General features: G+C 41.7%; 1 protein-coding gene across 2 annotated transcripts in view; it reads right to left on the minus strand.

Annotated features, from left to right (window-relative positions):
- Window positions 1–21,430, minus strand: part of DNTT (DNA nucleotidylexotransferase) — a 58,357-nt gene that overhangs the window by 24,633 nt on the left and 12,294 nt on the right. For both annotated transcript variants that reach the window (XM_037805169.1, XM_037805170.1), the window contains exons 2-8: window positions 11,463–11,637; window positions 10,603–10,731; window positions 9,208–9,378; window positions 8,113–8,184; window positions 7,089–7,212; window positions 3,708–3,840; window positions 2,489–2,594 (exon numbers count right to left, since the gene is read on the minus strand). In XM_037805169.1, the coding sequence (XP_037661097.1) occupies window positions 2,489–2,594; window positions 3,708–3,840; window positions 7,089–7,212; window positions 8,113–8,184; window positions 9,208–9,378; window positions 10,603–10,731; window positions 11,463–11,637 (910 nt within the window). The remainder of the gene's footprint in view (window positions 1–2,488; window positions 2,595–3,707; window positions 3,841–7,088; window positions 7,213–8,112; window positions 8,185–9,207; window positions 9,379–10,602; window positions 10,732–11,462; window positions 11,638–21,430) is intronic.

The raw sequence follows: 21,430 nt of genomic DNA on the forward strand, positions 1-21,430 counted from the left end.
TCTTATTCCTTTGCTGGGTTATAGTCTGTATATTTTCTTGGGGTAGAGTAGGAACATGTTGGAAGTAAAGTAGTTATTTTAGGTTAAAAAAAAAAAGAAAGAATTGTGAGAGAGAGAGCATGACAGGCGCCACCATTTACCAGGGAATTGTCATGTATCAGGTACTGTGTAAAGTGCTTTATCAAATTCTCTCATTTAATCCTCCCCATTAACAAAATGAGAGCAGTTTATTATTCCTGTTTTACTGACAAAGAAAGGGAAGCTTGGAGAGATTAAGTAACATGCCCTGGGTCATATAGCCAGTAAATGGCTAGGGTTTGCTTTGAAAACCCAAAACTTAGATGTTTAACATTGGCCTCCCCCGTGGTGGCCTCATTTAAAATGCCCATCTCTTTGCTTAGGGACCAGCAGTAAGACTGCCTTGAAACTGAGGAATGACCGATGGAAATAGGACTCCTTGTTACCATCTCCCCACCCACCCTAGTCTTGGGCTGGGACAGCCTCAGAGCATGGGGAGGGAGGTACCTATAAATCAAGGTCAAATAGGTCCACCCTTGCAGAGGTCTATGAACTGGGAGCCAGGCCGCCCACTCTCCACCCAGGCTTCCCCCAGCAGGCTCCATGGGTTGTGCTCTTTGCTCATCAGTGACAATCATTCACCTTTTCTGTTTAAGCAAAACCTAGGTGCAGCTGACACTCCCTTTTCCTTTGTAACCCCCACTTGGCCTATTATGGTCAATTTCCAGGCCTGTTATGAATTGCACTGTGTCCCCCAAAAGACCTATGCTGATGTCCCACCCCAGTACCTCAGAATGTGCCCTTATTTGGAAATAGGGTCATTGCAGATGAGGTGGTGGTGGTTTGGAGCTCTACGTACCCTAGAAAAAACATGTTATTAAACTTAATCCATTCCTGTGGGTGTGAACCCATGATAAGTAGGATCTTTTGATGAGGTTATTCAGTTAAGGTGTGACCCACCCTATCAGGATGGGTCTTAATCCTATTACTAGTGGAATCCATAATAAGCAGAATGAAATTCAGACTGGGCGAGAAAGCTGCAGGAAGCAAGAAGTGGAAATTCAACAGAACCCGGAAGAGAACAGACCCATATACTTTGCCATGTGATAAGCTAAGGACCAAGAATGCCACAGGCTTTGGGCAGAAAGCATCACCTTGGTGATGCCTTGATTTGAACTTTCTCTTAGCCTCAAAACCGTGAGCCAATGAACTCCCATTGTTGGAGTGGAACTGTTGCATGGTATTTGCTTGAGCAGCCAAGGAAACTAACACAGAAGCCCAACGGGACTGAGGCAGACCCTAAGCCAATATGAGTGGTGTCCTTATAAGAAAAGGGACATTTGGACACGCAGACAGACACAGGAGAGAAGAGGCCACGTAACGATGTAGGTAGAGATTGAAGTGCAACAGCTGCATGCTAAGGACACCAAGGATTACTGGCAAACCACCAGAAGCCAGGAATAGGCAAGGTGGGATTCTCTCCTCCAGGTTGCAGAGGGAGCGTGGCCCTGTGGATGTCCCAATTTTAGCCTTCTGGCCTCCATAACTGTGGAATCAAAAAATGTCTATTGCTTTGAGCCACCCTATTGGTGGTACTTAGTTACAGCAGTACTAGGAAACTAAGCCAGGGCCCCCGGCCACCCCATGGCCATTCTCCTGAGAGAGACAGGGGGGTGGGAGGGGTCTTGGATAGACTCACAGCTGAATTTGGATATGGCTCCAAAGTTGGGTCTTTACTCTGGGGTTCCTGGCTCAGGGATTGTGTGTTTCTAAGCTCTTATTTTCATCTTATCTGAAGCCTCTTGTGGCATGTCCATGAGCTTAGTCACATCCAACAGATGCTAGATCACTTGGGAAGGATGACACTGGACCAGAAGACTTCAGCCCACCGGGGTCTACAGGCCATGGGGTGTGGCCCTCTGCTCTCTTTGGGAAGTGGTGGGCAAGCACTGGCCTTTTGGGGGGCTCTGGCCTCAGGGTCATCTTTAGTTTCCTTCTCTGGGCCATAGAAGGCCGGTGGCAAGTCTGAGCTCCTCAGTGGGTGGAGCTGCTGAGCCACGGCTGCTGCCGGGCCCGGCTTGCCCCTCCTTGGCTTCCTTCTTCCCTTCTCAGCGCAAAGTCAAGGTGGTGACTGACCAGCTTAGAGTTCGGGGCACTGGCTAATAGCCCACCCCACCCCTAGGCTTGCTGCTTTCCCAGCTCACCCTTCCCAGGTCTTCATAGCCAATGCTCTTAGTTTGGTTTGGGTACTTCAGGGCCTCTGTATGTCAAGTAAACAAGATACATATCTATAACATGTACTCCAGGACCCAAAGCAGGTGAGTCTCATTGCATGTCATGTGGCATTGTGGAAACTGCTGCAAACAATTGAGAATTGACTAAATGGTCACTACAGAATTATGAAGTAAACAGTGTACAAAAGTCAACAGAATTAAGTACCTAAGTATCTATTTTTGACCCTTCTTCTTACCTCCTTTTCCCATAAGTTTATCACTTTAGGTAAAAGTTGTTCTTCATCTTCTGTTGATTCTGGGCTGGTAATTAAAAAATCTACATCATGTCCAACGTTCTTACCTCTGATTAAAAAATAATATAAAGTGAAAATAAATTAGATTTTTAGATTTCAAGTTTTAAGTTCATCTATTTCTACGCTCTATGCTGAAAGTTTGCAATACAAAATGTTCATGACTTTTTAATGAAAATGCCCTTGGTTGTACAACTCTATTCCTTGAAAAATAAATTTATAACATAGAAAAAATCATTTATAGCATATATATGATTATGTATGTGTGGGTAAAAATGACACAGAAGATTATTTCTCCTACTTACACACACACACACACACACACACACACACAGTGTCTCAGATGACAGCAAGCAGACCAAGAACTATGGCATTACATAGTCCAAGCAAGGCATCTGGAAATTATAATACAGAATAAGGGCATTTTCTTTGAAAATACCCCCTCCCACTTTCTCCCTCACCTCAAAACTGACTTGCCAGAAAAGCCAACAGTCACCTGGAAAGAGGTACAGAGGGAAAGTTGGAGGAGGGTTGAAAGGAATCCCTTTCTCAAATGGAGGCTCTATATCCAACAGCTGCCCACATCGCTAGGCATTCCTTCCTGCATTCATTGATTCAACCAACATTTTTCGATTTGTGCCAGGCACCATGCACTGACTCTTATTGAGTGCTAAGCTCTAAAAATGTAGTAGATAAAACACACAGTAAAGCCAGATTACTGTAGATTACTGGTAGAGACAGGTAATCAGATAGAAACAGATTACTGTAATGCAGAGAAACAAGCTCAGGAGATGTCGAAGAGCACTGAGGCGAGGTGCCTGCCCCAGCACTGAGGAGGAGTCAAGGAAGGCTTTCTTGAGGAGGCAGCAATGAATTGAGTCTAAAGAATGAGGAGAAGTCAGCCAGGGACAATTTGAGGAAAGGCAGTCCAGGCAGAAGGGCCTGGCTGAGTGAAGTCACAGAGCAAGAAACAGTCCAGTGAGTGCAGGGAACGGCAAGCCATTTGCATCACCGAAGTCAAACATGGGGGAACAGGAAACGAGACTGCAGAGAGAGGCTGGCGCAGAGCAAAAAGGCCTTTTGTGCCGTGTCCGGAAGCCTGTAGGAGGCAGGAACCCCTGGAGGAGTTACAGCAAGGGAGGCAAAATCAGGCTTCGTTATCTACCTCCGGAATCCTCCGGTCATGGTGATGATGGCATCCGGCAGAAAGGCCCAGACGGCCTCTTGAACCAGCAGGCTGACAGCCTCTGCTTCTGCCCTGGCCACACGGCTGACGAGATCTTCATAGTAGAGGAACCCTGAGGGGCCATGCGACAGGTCAGTGGAGAGAGTGGCAGGTCACGTGTGACACAACCAGCCCTCCGTGGGAGATCCGCCCCAAAATAGAGCCAGCATGGCCACAGGCGTCCACCTCAAGCTTTGTTTCCATAAAGACAGAGTAATCCACGTTGCTCATTTGCTTCATGAATTTTCCACGGTAACAATGGCTCTTTGCTTTTTTGACTGCGAAGTTTACAATATTCCTCATCAAAAAGGAGACTATATTTCATATTCTTCTGGAAACCAAACTGTTCAAATCTGATTTCCTATTGTAGAACCAGACTCCTTGCTCAGTAAGCTGTGTCCTATTATTTTTAAAAAGGTAATGCATAAACATTTGGGATGGGAAGGTTTAGGGTTGGAAGATGGTGTATCAATTTAAAAAATTAAAGTCAAGAATAAGAAGAGACAAGCTCAGTGTCTGAACCAAGGTGGAAAACACCTTAGGTGCTTTGATTTGTTGCTGGGCTTTGCCTGACCACTACAAATAAATGAAAACACAGAGTCATTCCAATTAAGAGCTAATGACTTGGTTATTCCCACAGATACACTGAGGGAGGGGGCAGGGGTATGGGAGAATCACGGCATCTAAGGAACATCTAATTATTCTTGTCTATAAGGTACTGTCCTCTCCTCTAGGATCCCCAAGAGAGAGTCAAACTTTGCTTGAATCTTTCTAACAACGGGGTCTCTGATACCTCTGGAAGCAGTCCATTTCCTAATTGTAAACTCCGTTTGGGCAGTTCTTTCTTTTGATGGGTATAAATCTACTTCCTTGCAGTTTCATCCATCATTGGCCTAGTTCAGGACTCTAGAATGACAAAGAGCAGATCCGTAGGTCCTTCCTCCCCCACCACCAGGATCAAGGAGGCTAGGAGGCCATTTGCTTAGACAGCTCACTCAAAAGTTCCCAAATTCAAACTTCCAATGTTATCTTTAAGTGGGGACAGTCGCAGAAATGTGTTGGCGAGCTCCAAAGAAGATGAGGTTCACACTAATACATCTATAAACTTGGGACTGATATCAAGCTACTCTGCTTGTGGAACACTGGGTTGTGTGTGTGTGTGTGTGTTTTCAATAAACCCTAAAACTTTCTCTCCTTGTCTTGTAAAAGCTACAATTTTTATTGCAACATGGCCATTTCTGTGAAGGTGGGGAGTTTGATCTAGAGAGGAGTGCTCCATTAAGGCTCTTTTTATATAGAAGTTATCATTGTGACTGATATTGAAAGTACAAACCACTTGAAAACCAAAAAACTTGTTCACTTGTTTGGTGATGTTAGTGAAAAATTACAGAAAAAAAAAAGGAATGATTAGCAGCTATTTCTTTAAGAAGATGGGCAGATATCAAGAATTTACAGGAGGTACTGTGAGAAGCAACTTAATTGGCATTCCTTTTTGGTATGGGAGGTAATTTATTAGGAGAAACTTAACACACTATATAAGATGTGCTGCTATGTCTTTAAAATGGACTTTTCAAGGCCAATGTGGTGTGTGGATGCTCCAGCCTCAAGGAACTGCAATCGAGTACAACTGTAAAGTCAAAATGAATCAGATTTTACACCAGATTGGTGGATCATATTTTCAGAACTTTGCAGTGTTCTAAGCTATTGCCATTGACTATTCCATTAATTGTTGTGCTGCTACAAGGAATGCATATAACCAGCTGTTTTGGGTTATAAGCAAAACGAACAGCATTAAACAGCCTAATGGCAATCACTGCTTAGATGATAGCTGCTTCATGCACTGGGTTGGGAGAGCCAGAAAGAAGGGGGAAATCCAGTTTACAACCTGGAGAAATAGAAGTTCCTTAGATATTGAGAGCACTTGATGCCATTTAATAAGGGTTTCCATCCAAGTGAAATGCTACGTTGCCTCCCAATTTCTCTAAGTTGAGAATCCTTACTATCATTCCAAGCCATTTTCTGGTTGCTTATGCTTATGTAAATTTCTTTTTAATGGCATCTCTAGAGCTAGTGTAAATCATGTTAACTAAATGTGCACTTTAGGAGCCCAGAATATAAATACTGGGCCTTTTTTGCTTAGACTCGTTTGCTTCCTATGTGGTATCATATAAGACATAGTAGCAATCCTTCAGAGGTGGCAACTTTATAGAAGAAGAGTAGCATCTTTTCTATGGCATCGTGATGCCACCCACCAAGATTTGATTTGCTTACTCGACAGTTGTTTATTTGGGGTCAGCACTTGAACATTTTCTTCCACTTTTTTCTGGTCTTCTTTTGTAAAAGACTCCCTTACTTTTCTATCATTAAAAATGTTGATGACATTATTATTCACCAGATGCCCCAGTACTTGGGCTGTGGCTGTAACTCCCTTTTGAATCACAATTTCGTTATACTTCTCTTGCATTAAAACATACGATTGAGGTATGTTTTGTAATCCTGTTTTAGCATTTATTCTAAATAATCCCCACTGTGGTGGGACCTTCAAAAAATGGAAAGGACCAAGCCGACCTCACCTTCTGAGGTCCTAGGCTGACTTCTCAGGCAATAGCCCTCATGTCCCACCGCAGTGTTCCCTTCTCAGGCTGGAGAGTCCTGGCCAGGTAGATCAACCCCGGGTCTAGAATGTCACCACTGACCTTATGTTTTCCTGGTGGTTTACGGTTTCTAAAACATATTCACATTTGTGCCAGGCAATAACTCAAGTTTGTTTAAGTATTCTTTACCCTCCAGTCATCCCTGTCAACTTTCTGTCCTTGACTCTTCACCCACATCTCTTACCCAAGGAAACAGCCAAAACCTAAATGTCTAGAAGAGTCAGTTCAGTGAGAACCAGATCTGCAGCACAGCTGTTTTGACATCCAGATAAGGGAATAACAACAAAGACCCCTAGCAGTGCACCTTAGCTCCGTGCCAGGTGTGGTGCTAAAGACCTTGCTGTATTAGCTGGTTTATTCCCCAGTCAAGTACCAATATTATCTCCCTTTGATAGATGCAGTAACCGAGGCTCAAAGATTTTAACCAACTTGTTTGAGAACCTGTAGCTAGAAAGTGCTGGAGCCAGGATTTGACTCCAGTTCTGTCTGGAAAAGCTTGTGCTTTTCAGTTCAAAAGCCCATGCTTTTAATCAAAGCATCAAAGAAGGTGAAAAAGGTGCCCCAGCTCACCCAGACTGGAGTCAAAGTCCAGCTGCTCTCTCAGATCCCAACCACAGCCTGACCAGCCCATAGTCACATTGTGAGATTTTTAGGATGGACAGTTTACCTGCTTTCTGCATGTGTGTGAATTTCAGGCTTTTGTTCGACTGTATTTGACTCAGAGTTCTGAAGCCCATCCTGAACCATTTCTCAGATGTCTTTAATCCCACTCCAAATATAGAAGTAAAGAGCTAAATGGAAGAAAAAGTATGCCCTTAGTTTCTAAAATAGTCATATGATGATGAAGCAACACTTTTCAAGGTCTTAGCGATTAAGAAAAACTGCAAGCAAAAATTCCTGACCCAATTTCTCCTGAATATGACAAGTAGGCAGGTGATAGTAATTTATTATCTAGGGTCCTTTCTGACATATGGCAATACTAGATGAAACAGAAGCGAGGAGGCAGTTTCTGGCATCTACATTGGGCTTGCCTCCTCTGTTCTGATCAGTAGGATCAGTGCATGGTAACAGTTATCCTTCTTGTACACTTCCCTTTTTCAAAAATCTCTTACACAGAGTCATACTCTGCATGTTTACCCTCACATTTTAGAGAGGAAATCTCATGAGATTACATAAATTCTCCACCATCATATCACTAGTAAGTGGCAGAGCCGAGACTCAAACCTGGGCCTTTCTGTACCCCAACCCCAGGCCTGGCCCCACTTCTGATAAGATGCTCAGGGTTGGGAGTGGGGTGGGGCTCAGAAGAACTGTCTTGATTGCAGGAAAGGGAGCGAGGGCTGTGGAAAGGATTGGTGGGAGTCCTCTTTACCTGCCACTGCAAGGTAGGGAAAATTGGGAGGTAACAAACCCAGTTTCAAAGTAGAAGAGGATGCAGTGAGGAGCTTTCCAGACACAGCCTTGCTCCTTATGAACAGGCTCGTCTGGTGTCCTTGGTCCTTGTGTCCCCATGGTGTTTGTACCCATGAGTGACAGGCTCCTGGAAGGTAAGGTGATTTGTATCTCACTGCAGCATGGCAGTAAGCTGGGGTACCCACAGCTCTTTAGGCATCAGCTTCCTAGACCACTCAGAATAAGTTATAGGATTAACTGAAAAATCATTTTACATAAATATACATAAAATCACTTACTTTGAAGGACTTATATCGTTCATTATTTAACACAGCGTTAACTTCAGAACTTTCTCCATCTTCAATAATTTCCTTCATAGACAGTTGAAAAATATTTTAAATTAGTGATGTTGGACAGTCACAGTCTGAGACTCTCAAATCCACAGTTTGATTTCTAATGAAACGCACGCCCATCACATGCAAGATGTTTCCCTAACTGATCTGGAGAACACAAGACATTTCCCTGTAATCTTGGAACCAGCTCTTCTTACATCCCAGTACCCCTTGACAAGGCTCAGGGATAAAGAGACAGAACGATCAGGATCCAGACCTACAGAATACCACACCAAAGTACTCACTGAGAGGTGTATGTCCAATTGATAATTTCCTATTCAATCGATATAAACTTGCTGAAACAAGAGAATTTTTCACTTGAGCAGCTTAATTATGAAAAGTCATTCCAAGTTCAAGCCCTTATGATGGCTCAGAACCACTCTCCTCTCAGTAGTTGGGATTATTTTCCTTGAATAATTTACATTGCACTCAAGTATACTAAAACTTATCACGTGGACAACCAACCTGGCTTTACAGGGGGGATTCTTGAAGATCATTAAATAAAGAAACACCCCACCCTTATCTCTCTCTCTCTGGAGCACATGAATTGAGATGCAGAACCAGTTCCACTGCATGTCACACCCACTACTGTTCTGGAGGGTAACATCCCTGAATGGAGCTGGGGTCCTCCACACAGCCTGTGTTTGAAGTCAGACCATCAACTTCTGTTGAGCTTTCAGGTTACTTGAATCTTCCACTGTGGTTAACAATAACATGGGAGAGTTCTTTTTTACCATTAGCCCCATGTAGCTCCAGCTGTGATCATATTGGGGTATGGATTATATGTATATATTATGTACATATATAGACATAGACATATATACAGATAGAGGAAAATAAGTCATGAATACCACATATAAGTAGTTGACAGGAAAATCTATTAGATGCATGCCCGTCTCTCTTTCTCTCTCTCTCCCTTTCTCTTTCTCTCCCCCCTTACCTATTTTAGCTTAGCTTATGAAAGATCTTTAGATAGAGGGGCAAATCACATTTCACCCTTACCTCTATGACACACCTCGCCTTGCCCTGCAGCCAAGGAATTCCTTCTGTTTCCTTCACACTGATGATTGTGAATGGAAGAGATTTCAGCACAGAAGCCGCTCTCGCAAATACCAGATAAGACATTTCATTTTCTCTAAATTCACAATCTTCAGCCAATACCTCAAAGGCATCCTGAAGAATGAAATAGTGAGAAAATGTCTGTTTCCTAGCCCCTGAGCCGGCGTCACTATCAAATGCCTCTTGGTCTCCTTCAACTATTGGGACATCCCCTGACCATTTCCTTGAGGGTCAAGACCATCTCCTTCACCTTCATGCCCCACCCTACTGGGGCAAAGGAACCACCCAGCTGACATTTGTGAGTCAAGGGGAGGTGTCTTGAAAAGATTGGTACCAGGGTGCCTCATAAGGAAATTCTGGATTCTCTGTCACTAGATATTCAAGACTGATTTAACCAGAAAAGCGATTCATGCTTACCACACCCTACTAATCATTACTCAGCTTGATCCCTCCCTCTTTGCACACTGTCTTCCCCACCAGTCTGTGGCCAGTGTTCTGTCTTGATCACTGGGAACCCCCATCTCTTAGCAGGTACATAAAGTTTAGTCGGCACTTATCATAGGCTCATTGAATGAATGGGTACAACCATAGGTCACACAGCACCAAGGCCAGAGGGAGTCAAGGTAGGGCACATTTGCTTTCTGGCAGAAGGAAAAGTACTGCACCTGTGAGACCTTATACTTTTCCCGCCTAGTAGCTGCAGTTTCCTGACCTTCCTTACCAAAGTGGGGCCGGAAGTCCAGAAATGAGACTCTTTATAATTGGTGCACTGCATGTTTTGTCCAGCTGACCAAAGGTCAAGCAGTGGTGGGCTTGTTCTGAGCATTTGAAATACAAATACCAAAATTCAGGGCTGGGTGAGGCTTAAGAGATGATCCAGCAAATTTCTTTATTGAATGGATGAGAAAACTAAAGCTCAGAGCAATTGGCTTGCCCAAGCAGATTTCCAGGTCGAGGCTGTAATCCAGAACTGCTGAAATGCAATCTTTTGGTTTCCCAACTAAGGCTGCCTACACATTATTGCCAATTCTGTGTTCATTTTACTACACATTGGACCAGAATGTGTGGTTTTTCAGAATATTTGCCTCTGAGAAATGTTGTGTCCATTACTGACAACTTTCAATTCATAGCAGTCTACCTCTCTAAAGAATATTTTCCAAAATGTGTTTCTCTACCTGCTTGAAAAAAGGAGACCCATTCTTGGCAGCAAGAAGAACTAGAGATCAGGGTGCGTGGGTGGGTGGGTTGGTGGGGGAAATCACAATTTTGTTTTCAGATACATGGAAAGAACCTGCAAACCCTTTATTTGCTCTGGATGTTGATGTCAAGCCCCATTACCGTGAATATTTGGTTCTGGTTGTTTAAAGTGGTTCTTCTCTGGCATGAATATGGGGAGATCTTTTTTACAGGAAGTGGTAGAGTCATCTGGTGGCCTGGGTCAGGACTAGCTGAAAAGCCTCTTTCCACCTAAATAAACATATAAACATTCATTTTTAATAACAATTGGTGGTAATAATATATGTAATAATGTATGTATAAAGAAAGAGTTGGAGGTATTTTGATGGCAGTTTTATACAGAAGGAGGATAAAATTAAGGGGAGACACAAAATTTATATTATACATATCTCTAACATTTGAATTTGCCATAATTAACATGGATTATTTTTGCAATCAAATGAAAGCATGAAAAAGAACCATCCATTAAATATCATTTTCCTTTTCCATGAATTTGTCTAGTTATGATTGGAACCCTCTTCTTTGGGATTCCAGCACTGTTGGTCAAGGGTTTGGAACAGTAAGAGTAATTTTAATTCTTTCTTTTATTTATTTTTTCTTTCTGAATAATTGTAACAAGGAAAACAAACAAGAACCCTCTACTTTTCGACTTTTCAAAAATTGGATGTTTTGAAGTATTTGCGTGTAAACTTGTTCATAATAGCAACTACCACTTATTCAAATGCTGTGTTAAGTGCTTTACATGTTTGTTATTCTAATCCTCATAACAATCTTATGAGATAGGTGCTGTTGTTATCTCATATCATGGAGGAGGAAACTGAAGCTCAGAAAAATTAAGTGACTTGCCCAAGGTTACAGGGAGAGAAAGAATTCAGGGTTTGAACTCAGGTCTTTGTGACTCTAAAGCCCACATTCTTAACTATCCAACAGAGAGCAATGCAAATCGCATCTGTGACACTTACAACAAGCTGGTGCTTTCCTGTCATTTCCACGGGTTTTCCTGCTCCCATACATTCTATCAGCCAGGAGACGTCAAGGAGTTCAAGTTGTGAACTGGCTTTTATTTTCTGTACCTGAAGCCACTCCAGGACATCTGAACCAGAGTTGTTTTCAGCCACAATGTGGGTGACGGAATCACTGCAAAGTGCAAGACAAAGTTACCAGCTGGAGGGGCTTGCAGAATCTGAAGCTTTCCTCCTTCCTCAAGGTGTTTGCACATTGCACCTGATGGAGAAAGACGCACACTGGACTTCGCCACTGGCATGGAGAATTTAGGCCTTGTGCAGGGGAATTCTCTTCTTGATTTTAATTTGTGCAGCAACAGTGGTCTTTGTTTCACATCAGATGGGAGAAAAATTAAGGAAACATTAGCAAGACTGTGGTGTTAATGGAAAGTCACTTTCTAGACAAGATGGAAGATGAGATTTTCTTAAAGTAGCATCTAGCATCCTACATGTGGTTTTAGTATACTGCTTTATTTTTATTTGTAGAAGGCTTTCAAACTTGTGTGACTTTGAAACTTAATCCAGTAGCTTTTAAACTTGTATGACTTTGACCCACAGTTAGAAATATATTTGATATTATGGCCCAAAATAGAAATATATATAGATACAGATACGCTTGTAGTACCCCACTATATTGATTTCACAACCCAAAAATAGGTTGTGATCAGCCTTTGGGAAATATTGCTTTACGCTTTTTTTGGAGCACACCCCTGTGATACAAGACAGGCAGAGATCTTTTCCTAACATTTGCTGAGTACTTACTATGTTTTAGGCACTATCTAAGTACTTTATATACATTATCTGATTTGAAAGTCACATAGCTCTTTAAGTAAGTGTTGTATTATTCACACTTCAAAAATGAGGAAACTGAAGAACAGAGAGGTTAAGTGACAAGATCACACAGCTGGTAAATGATACTTATCCTTTTAGGTTGTCTTTTCTGGGTCAGGTGTGTTATTTCTACTTTTTAACAAGTCTTCAGGGTCAGCATTATATCATCTCCATCTGTCAGATTATGAAACAGAGGCTCAGAGAGGTAAATTAACTTGCCCAAAGTTATACAACCAGGAATTAGTCTGGGTGGGAATATGGCCTGAAATTCTTGGTGCCTTGTCCAGGGATCTCTTTTCTTTTTTTTTTTTTTTTTTTTTAATCATCATTTTATTGAGATATATTCACATACCACGCAGTCATACAAAACAAATTGTACTTTCGATTGTTTACAGTACCATTACATAGTTGTACATTCATCACCTAAATCAATCCCTGACACCTTCATTAGCGCACACACAAAAATAACAAGAATAATAATTAGAGTGAAAAAGAGCAATTGAAGTAAAAAAGAACACTGGGTACCTTTGTCTGTTTGTTTGCTTCCCCTACTTTTCTACACATCGATCCATAAACTAGACAAAGTGGAGTTTGGTCCTTATGGCATTCCCAATCCCACTGTCACCCCTCATAAGCTACATTTTTATACAACTGTCTTCGAGATTCATGGGTTCTGGGTTGTAGTTTAATAGTTTCAGGTATCCACCACCAGCTACCCCAATTCTTTAGAACCTAAAAAAGGTTGTCTAAAGTGTGCGTAAGAGTGCCCACCAGAGTGATCTCTCGGCTCGTTTTGGAATCTCTCTGCCACTGAAGCTTATTTCATTTCCTTTCACATCCCCCTTTTGGTCAAGAAGATGTCCTCCATCCCACGATGCCGGGTCTACATTCCTCCCCGGGAGTCATATTCCACGTTGCCAGGGAGATTCACTTCCCTGGGTGTCTGATCCCACGTAGGGGGGAGGGCATTGATTTCACCTTTCAAGTTGGCTTAGCCAGAGAGAGAGGGCCACATCTGAGCAACAAAGAGGCATTCAGGAGGAGACTCTTAGGCACAAATACAGGGAGGCCTAGCCTCTCCTTTGCAGCAACCGTCTTCCCAAGGGTAAAACTTATGGTAGAGGGCTCAACCCATCAAACCACCAGTCCCCTATGTCTGTGGTCATGTTAGCAACCATGGAGGTGGGGTAGGCGAATACCCCTGCATTCTCCACAGGCTCCTCAAGGGGGCACTACATCGTTTTTTTTTTTTTTTTTTTTTTCCTTGTTTGTCTTTTTTCTTTTTTTTTTTTTTTTAACTTTCCCTTCTTTTTTCAAATCAACTGTATGAAAAAAAAAAGTTAAAAAGAAAACAAACATACAATAAAAGAACATTTCAAAGAGACCATAGCAAGGGAGTAAGAAAAAGACAACTAACCTAAGATAACTGCTTAACTTCCAACATGTTCCTACTTTACCCCAAGAAAGTTACATACTATAGCAACATTTCAGTGAACTTGTTCCTACTACATCCATCAGAAATTAACAGACCATAGTCATTTCTGGGCATCCCCAGAACGTTAAATAGCTTATCTGTTCTTCTTGGATTATTGTTCCCCCTTCCTTAATTGCTCTCTACTGCTAGTTCCCCTACATTCTACATTATAAACCATTTGTTTTACATTTTTCAAAGTTCACATTAGTGGTAGCATATAATATTTCTCTTTTTGTGCCTGGCTTATTTCGCTCAGCATTATGTCTTCAAGGTTCATCCATGTTGTTATATGTTTCACGAGATCGTTCCTTCTTACTGCCGTGTAGTATTCCATCGTGTGTATATACCACATTTTATTTATCCACTCATCTGTTGATGGACATTTGGGTTGTTTCCATCTCTTGGCAATTGTGAATAATGCTGCTATGAACATTGGCGTGCAGATATCTGTTCGTGTCACTGCTTTCCGATCTTCCGGGTATATCCCGAGAAGTGCAATCGCTGGATCGAATGGTAGCTCTATCTCTAGTTTTCTAAGAAACTGCCAGACTGACTTCCAGAGTGGCTGAACCATTATACAGTCCCACCAACAATGAATAAGAGTTCCAATTTCTCCACATCCCCTCCAGCATTTGTAGTTTCCTGTTTGTTTAATGGCAGCCATTCTAACCGGTGTTAGATGGTATCTCATTGTGGTCTTAATTTGCATCTCTCTAATAGCTAGTGAAGCTGAACATTTTTTCATGTGTTTCTTGGCCATTTGTATTTCCTCTTCAGAGAACTGTCTTTTCATATCTTTTGCCCATTTTATAATTGGGCTGTCTGTACTATTGTCATTGAGTTGTAGGATTTCTTTGTATATGCAAGATATCAGTCTTTTGTCAGATACATGGTTTCCAAAAATTTTTTCCCATTGAGTTGGCTGCCTCTTTACCTTTTTGAGAAATTCCTTTGAGGTGCAGAAACTTCTAAGCTTGAGGAGTTCCCATTTATCTATTTTCTCTTTTGTTGCTTGTGCTTTGGGTGTAAAGTCTAGGAAGTGGCCTCCTAATACAAGGTCTTGAAGATGTTTTCCTACATTATCTTCTAGGAGTTTAATGGTACTTTCTTTTATATTGAGATCTTTGGTCCATTTTGAGTTAATTTTTGTGTAGGGGGTGAGGTAGGGGTCCTCTTTCATTCTTTTGGATATGGATATCCAACTCTCCCAGCCCCATTTGTTGAAAAGACCATTATGGCTCAGTTCGGTGACTTTGGGGGCCTTATCAAAGATCAGTCAGCCATAGATCTGAGGGTCTATCTCTGAATTCTCAATTCAATTCCATTGATCTATATGTCTATCTTTGTGCCAGTACCATGCTGTTTTGGCAACTGTGGCTTTATAATAAGCTTCAAAGTCAGGGAGTGTAAGTCCTCCCACTTCTTTTTTCTTTTTTAAAGTGTCTTTAGCAATTCGAGGCATCTTCCCTTTCCAAATAAATTTGATAACTAGCTTTTCCAAGTCTGCAAAGTAGGTTGTTGGAATTTTGATTGGGATTGCATTGAATCTGTAGATGAGTTTGGGTAGAATTGACATCTTAATGACATTTAGCCTTCCTATCCATGAACATGGAATATTTTTCCATCTTTTAAGGTCCCCTTCTATTTCTTTTAGTAGAGTTATGTAGTTTTCTTTGTATAGGTCTTTTACATCTTTGGTTAAGTTTATTCCTAGGTACTTGATTTTTTTAGTTGCTATTGAAAATGGTATCTTTTTCTTGAGTGTCTCTTCAGTTTGTTCATTTCTAGCATATAGAAACATTACTGACTTATGTGCATTAATCTTGTATCCCGCTACGTTGCTAAATTTGTTTATTAGCTCTAGTAGGTGTATCGTTGATTTCTCAGGGTTTTCTAGATATAAGATCATATCATCTGCAAACAATGACAGTTTTACTTCTTCTTTTCCAATTTGGATGCCTTTTATTTCTTTGTCTTGCCGGATTGCCCTGGCTAGCACTTCCAGCACAATGTTGAATAACAGTGGTGACAGCGGGCATCCTTGTCTTGTTCCTGATCTTAGAGGGAAGGCTTTCAGTCTCTCACCATTGAGTACTATGCTGGCTGTGGGTTTTTCATATATGCTCTTTATCATGTTGAGGAAGTTTCCTTCAATTCCTACCTTTTGAAGTGTTTTTATCAAAAAGGGATGTTGGATTTTGTCAAATGCTTTTTCAGCATCTATTGAGATGATCAATTGATTTTTCCCTTTCGAGTTTTTAATGTGTTGTAATACATTGATTGTTTTTCTTATGTTGAACCATCCTTGCATGCCTGGAATGAACCCCACTTGGTCATGGTGTATGATTTTTTTAATGTGTCTTTGGATTCGATTTGCAAGTATTTTGTTGAGGATTTTTGCATCTATATTCATTAGGGAGATTGGCCGGTAGTTTTCCTTTTTTGTAGCATCTTTGCCTGGTTTTGGTATTAGATTGATGTTAGCTTCATAAAATGAGTTAGGTAGTGTTCCATTTTTTTCAATGTTTTGAAAGAGTTTGAGTAAGATTGGTGTCAGTTCTTTCTGGAAAGTTTGGTAGAATTCCCCTGTGAAGCCATCTGGCCCTGGGCATTTATTTGTGGGAAGATTTTTGATGACTGATTGGATCTCTTTGCTTGTGATGGGTTGGTTGAGGTCTTCTATTTCTTCTCTGGTCAGTCTAGGTTGTTCATATGTTTCCAGGAAATTGTCCATTTCTTCTACATTATCCAGTTTGTTGCCATACAGTTGTTCATAATATCCTCTTATAATTTTTTTAATTTCTTCAGGATCTGCAGTTATGTCACCTTTTTCATTCATTATTTTGTTTATATGGGTCTTCTCTCTTTTTGATTTTGTCAGTCTAGCTAGGGGCTTGTCAATCTTGTTGATCTTCTCAAAGAACCAACTTTTGGTGATATTTATCCTTTCTATTGTTTTTTTGTTCTCTATGTCATTTATTTCTGCTTTAATCCTTGTTATTTCTTTTCTTGTACTTGGTTTAGGATTGGTTTGCTGTTCATTTTCTAGCTTCTTCAGTTGATCCATTAGTTCTTTGATTTTGGCTCTTTCTTCCTTTTTAATATATGTGTTTAGTGCTATAAATTTCCCCCTTAGCACTGCTTTTGCTGCATCCCATAGGTTTTGGTATGTTGTGTTCTCATTTTCATTCGTCTCTATATATTTAGCAATTTCTCTTGCTATTTCTTCTTTAACCCACTGATTGTTTAGGAGTGTGTTGTTTAACCTCCAGGTATTTGTGAATTTTCTAAGTCTCTGATGGTTATTGACTTCTAATTGTATTCCATTGTGGTCAGAGAATGTGCTTTGAATAATTTCAATCTTTTTAAATTTATTGAGGCTTGTTTTATGTCCCAGCATATGATCTATTCTGGAGAAAGTTCCGTGAGCACTAGAAAAGTATGTGTATCCTGTTGATTTGGGATGTAATGTCCTGTAGATGTCTGTTAAATCTAATTCATTTATCAGATTGTTTAGGTTTTCAATTTCCTTATTGGTCTTCTGTCTGGTTGATCTATCTATAGGAGAGAGTGATGTGTTGAAGTCTCCCACAATTATTGTGGAAACATCAATTGCTTCCTTTAGTTTTGCCAATGTTTCTCTCATGTATTTTGTGGCACCTTGATTGGGTGCATAGACATTTACGATTGTTATTTCTTCTTGCTGAATTGCCCCTTTTATTAGTATGTAGTGGCCTTCTTTGTCTCTCAAAACATCCCTGCATTTGAAGTCTATTTTATCTGAGATTAATATTGCTACACCTGCTTTCTTTTGGCTGTAGCTTGCATGAAATATTTTTTTCCATCCTTTCACTTTCAGTTTCTTTGTGTCCCTGTGTCTAAGATGAGTCTCTTGTATGCAACATATTGATGGTTCATTTTTTTTGATCCATTCTGCGAATCTATATCTTTTAATTGGGGAGTTTAATCCATTTACATTCAACGTTAAAACCGTGAAGGCATTTCTTGAATCGGCCATCTTATCCTTTGGATTATGTTTGCCATATTTTTCCCTCTCTCTATTAATATCCTTTATTGTACCCATACCGAATCTCTTTAGTACTGAACCTTTCTCCAAGTCTCTCTGTCCTGTCTTTGTTTCTCTGTCTGTAGGGCTCCCTTTAGTATCTCCAGTAGGGCAGGTCTCTTGTTAGCAAATTCTCTCAGCATTTCTTTGTCTGTGAAAAATTTAAGCTCTCCCTCAAATTTGAAGGAGAGCTTTGCTGGATAAAGTATTCTTGGCTGGAAATTCCTCTCACTCAGAATTTTAAATATATCGTGCCACTGCTTTCTTGCCTCCATGGTGGCTGCTGAGTAGTCACTACTTAGTCTTATGCTGTTTCCTTTGTATGTGGTGAATTGCTTTTCTCTTGCTGCTTTCAGAACTTGCTCCTTCTCTTCTATGTTTGACAGTGTGATCAGTATATGTCTCGGAGTGGGTTTTTTTGGATTTATTCTATTTGGAGTTCGCTGAGCATTTATGATTTGTGTATTTATGTTGTTTAGAAGATTTGGGAAGTTTTCCCCAACAATTTCTTTGAATACTCTTCCTAGACCTTTACCCTTTTCTTCCCCTTCTGGGACACCAATGAGTCTTATATTCGGACGTTTCATATTATCTATCATATCCCTGAGGTCCATTTCGAGTTTTTCAATTTTTTTCCCCATTCTTTCTTTTATGTTTTCATTTTCCATTCTGTCATCTTCCAGGTCACTGATTCGTTGTTCAACTTCCTCTAGTCTTGTACTATGAGTGTCCAGAATCTTTTTAATTTGGTCAACAGTTTCTTTAATTTCCATAAGATCATCCATTTTTTTATTTAGTCTTGCAATGTCTTCTTTATGCTCTTCTAGGGTCTTCTTGATTTCCTTCATATCCCGTACTAGGGTCTCATTGTTCATCTTTAGTTCTTTGAGTAGCTGCTCTAGGTGTGTCTCTTCTGGTCTTTTGATTTGGGTGCTTGGGCTTGGGTTATCCATATCGTCTGGTTTTTTCATATGCTTTATAATTTTCTGTTGTTTTTGGCCTCGTGGCATTTGCTGACCTTGATAGGGTTCTTTTAGGGTTTGTAGACCAGTTGAAGTCCTTATCTCTAATTTATCAGATCTACAGCTTCGTGGAGTACACTTTCTCTAACTAACCAGCAGGTGGCGTCCACGAGCCACCTGTTCTCCACAAGCCAGATCTCCCCTGCTTAGCCTTTTTGGTGAGTGGGGGAGTGAGTCTTGTGGGGCCCAATTGGTGTCCCAAGCTTGCGTGTGTAGTTGGTGTTGCCTGCCCTGTATGTGGGGCGTGTTTCTGGGCAGTCGGGGAGGGGGGGTGGCCCTAACAATCAAATCTCCCTGATGATCCTAGAGTTTTAAAGCTACTGCAATAGTCTAATCCTTCAGTTCAGTCCTGCCACAGTTTGTCTCTGCCACTGACCCACAAGTCTTTGGTATTGGCGTATGGCTCCTGAGACTTGCAAGTGGGCCCCTCTTCCAGGCTGTGCACCCCGGGTCCTCTGTTGAGGGATGACTGTGCTATGTCGCAGGTGAGTGCCGTCCCCCCAGGGCAGTTCTGGGCTGCTGGGCTGTGTTGGGAGGCTCCCAGTCTGCTCAAATGATGGCTGAATGGGGCTCTGTTAATTCACACTGCTCCCCCTTCCCAGCTCTGGGACATTCAGCTGAGGTTGCAGGGAAGGCTAATGTCCACGCCCAGTTTTGTGGTGTGTGCCTGTTATTTGAAGCACTTCCGTCACACTGGGTTGTCTGGGGTAGCTCTGGGCTATGGGGCTGGCGATGGGCAGGAGTGTTTCCTGTCCACCAGGATGGTGGCTGTGAGCGGACACCCCCCTTTTCTTGGGAAGTTGTGTTGTTTAGTGAATTTTCTCAGCCACTGGATTATTGCCTTTTGTCTCAGAGCTCTCTTAGTTCTGCTCTTGACTTGACGTGCCCAAATTTCAATTCTTTGAAGCTTTCTGTATTGAGCTTCTTAGAGTAATTGTTTTAGAAAAAGCAAAAAGGATTTAAAAAAAAAAAAAACGGCCCTCCTCAGAGATCTAATGGGTTATTGAAATGCTAATAGACAAAGCAACCAGGGCCATTAAGGAACGGTGCCCAGGGCAGAGAGATCAGCCTTGCTTCGGGATTTGCATATGCGCCTCAAGGCCTGATCTCCGCCCTTCCCCTTTCTGTGTTCACCAGAACTCCAAAAATCCTCTGCTTTTATTTTGGAGTTTTTTGTGTTGTTTTTTTTTTTTTTTTTTTTTTTTTTTATGCCTGTCTCCTCTCTGCTGGGCTGGCTGCTCTCAGAGTCTCTGGTGTCTGGCCTCAGTCTATCTATGGTTGGAGTTTGAATCAGTAGAATGAGTTTCCGGTAAGAGCAGCCACTGCAATTCTCCCTTCTCCTTCCTGGAGCTGACAGCCCCTCCTCCCCCGGGACTGAGCCTGGCAGGGAGGGGCGCGGGTCCCCTGGCCACAAAAACTTACAGATTTCGCTGATCTCAGCAGTTCCACGTTTTCATGAGTGTTGTATGAAGTATGCCCAAAGACAGATTGCTCTGTGGTGTCCAGTCCACGCAGTTCCTGGCTTTTTACCTACTTTCCTGGAGGAGTAACTAAAACATACCCAGGGATCTCTTTTCTACCTTACACAATCTCATTTGAGTAGTTCTTTCGAATTTTGGAAAAGCATTTATGAAATGGAAGGGCAGATCCATCAGCCTAGTCCCAGAAAGGGGCTAACGACTCACTGATTTTGAAGTGGTGCTCAGGTGACAGACATGTTGCAGACATGTGTAGACAACATGTGTGAGCCACGTGTGGTTACCAATCAGACACCAGAGCAGACAGAGTATCAGGCAATGAGCCGTGTCGATGCCAGTGACTGGGCAGAGGAAGTCATCACTGCAGAAGGCCCTGGTGTCTCTCAGAATCCAGGGGAATAAAAGGAGGGAACAGCCCAGCCTGTCCTGTATCTTCTCCATAAAATGGGAGACTGGATCTAATGATTTTTAAAGCCCTTTTAGTTCAAGTAGTTACAAATCTGGGAAATAGCAAACGCAAACAGCACACTCAGGTATCCAGCAGGAAAAAATGGAAATATTTTCTCTTCCATTTCCTATTTTTCTTCTGGATTTCTGCTCTCTTCTTCAACTTTTTTTTTTTAATTGATTCTTTGATACATCGGGTATGTTTTGGGTCACTATTATATGCACAGCCTTAACTTACTTGTGGTGGTGGTGGTGGTGGTGGGTGGTGGTTATTAAGGAAGGAAAGGGAAGGCTCTGGACATTGGTATCTTAACATGCACCAGACGGTTAACAATGTGAGTTGTGACAAGGCATGAGGCATGGATAAGATCTGCAAATGGTGTTCAGAGAAGGAAAAGAGCTTGGTGTGAGCTGGGAGAGGTAGGGTAGCTTCAAGGAAGAGCTGAGACTTGTGTCTGGTCTTGATGGGTGGGTAGGAATAAGGTATGTGGAAGGCAGAACTTTGGGTCTGCCTAGGAAAAAAGGTTCAGTGGCCAGAGGAAGGTAGCATGTTTAGTGGACAGAGAGGAGAATGGCCTGGATTGGAGAGAAATGTTTATGTTGGGCAA

The sequence above is a fragment of the Choloepus didactylus genome, chromosome 15 (assembly GCF_015220235.1).
Source record: "Choloepus didactylus isolate mChoDid1 chromosome 15, mChoDid1.pri, whole genome shotgun sequence".
NCBI lineage: Eukaryota > Metazoa > Chordata > Mammalia > Pilosa > Megalonychidae > Choloepus > Choloepus didactylus.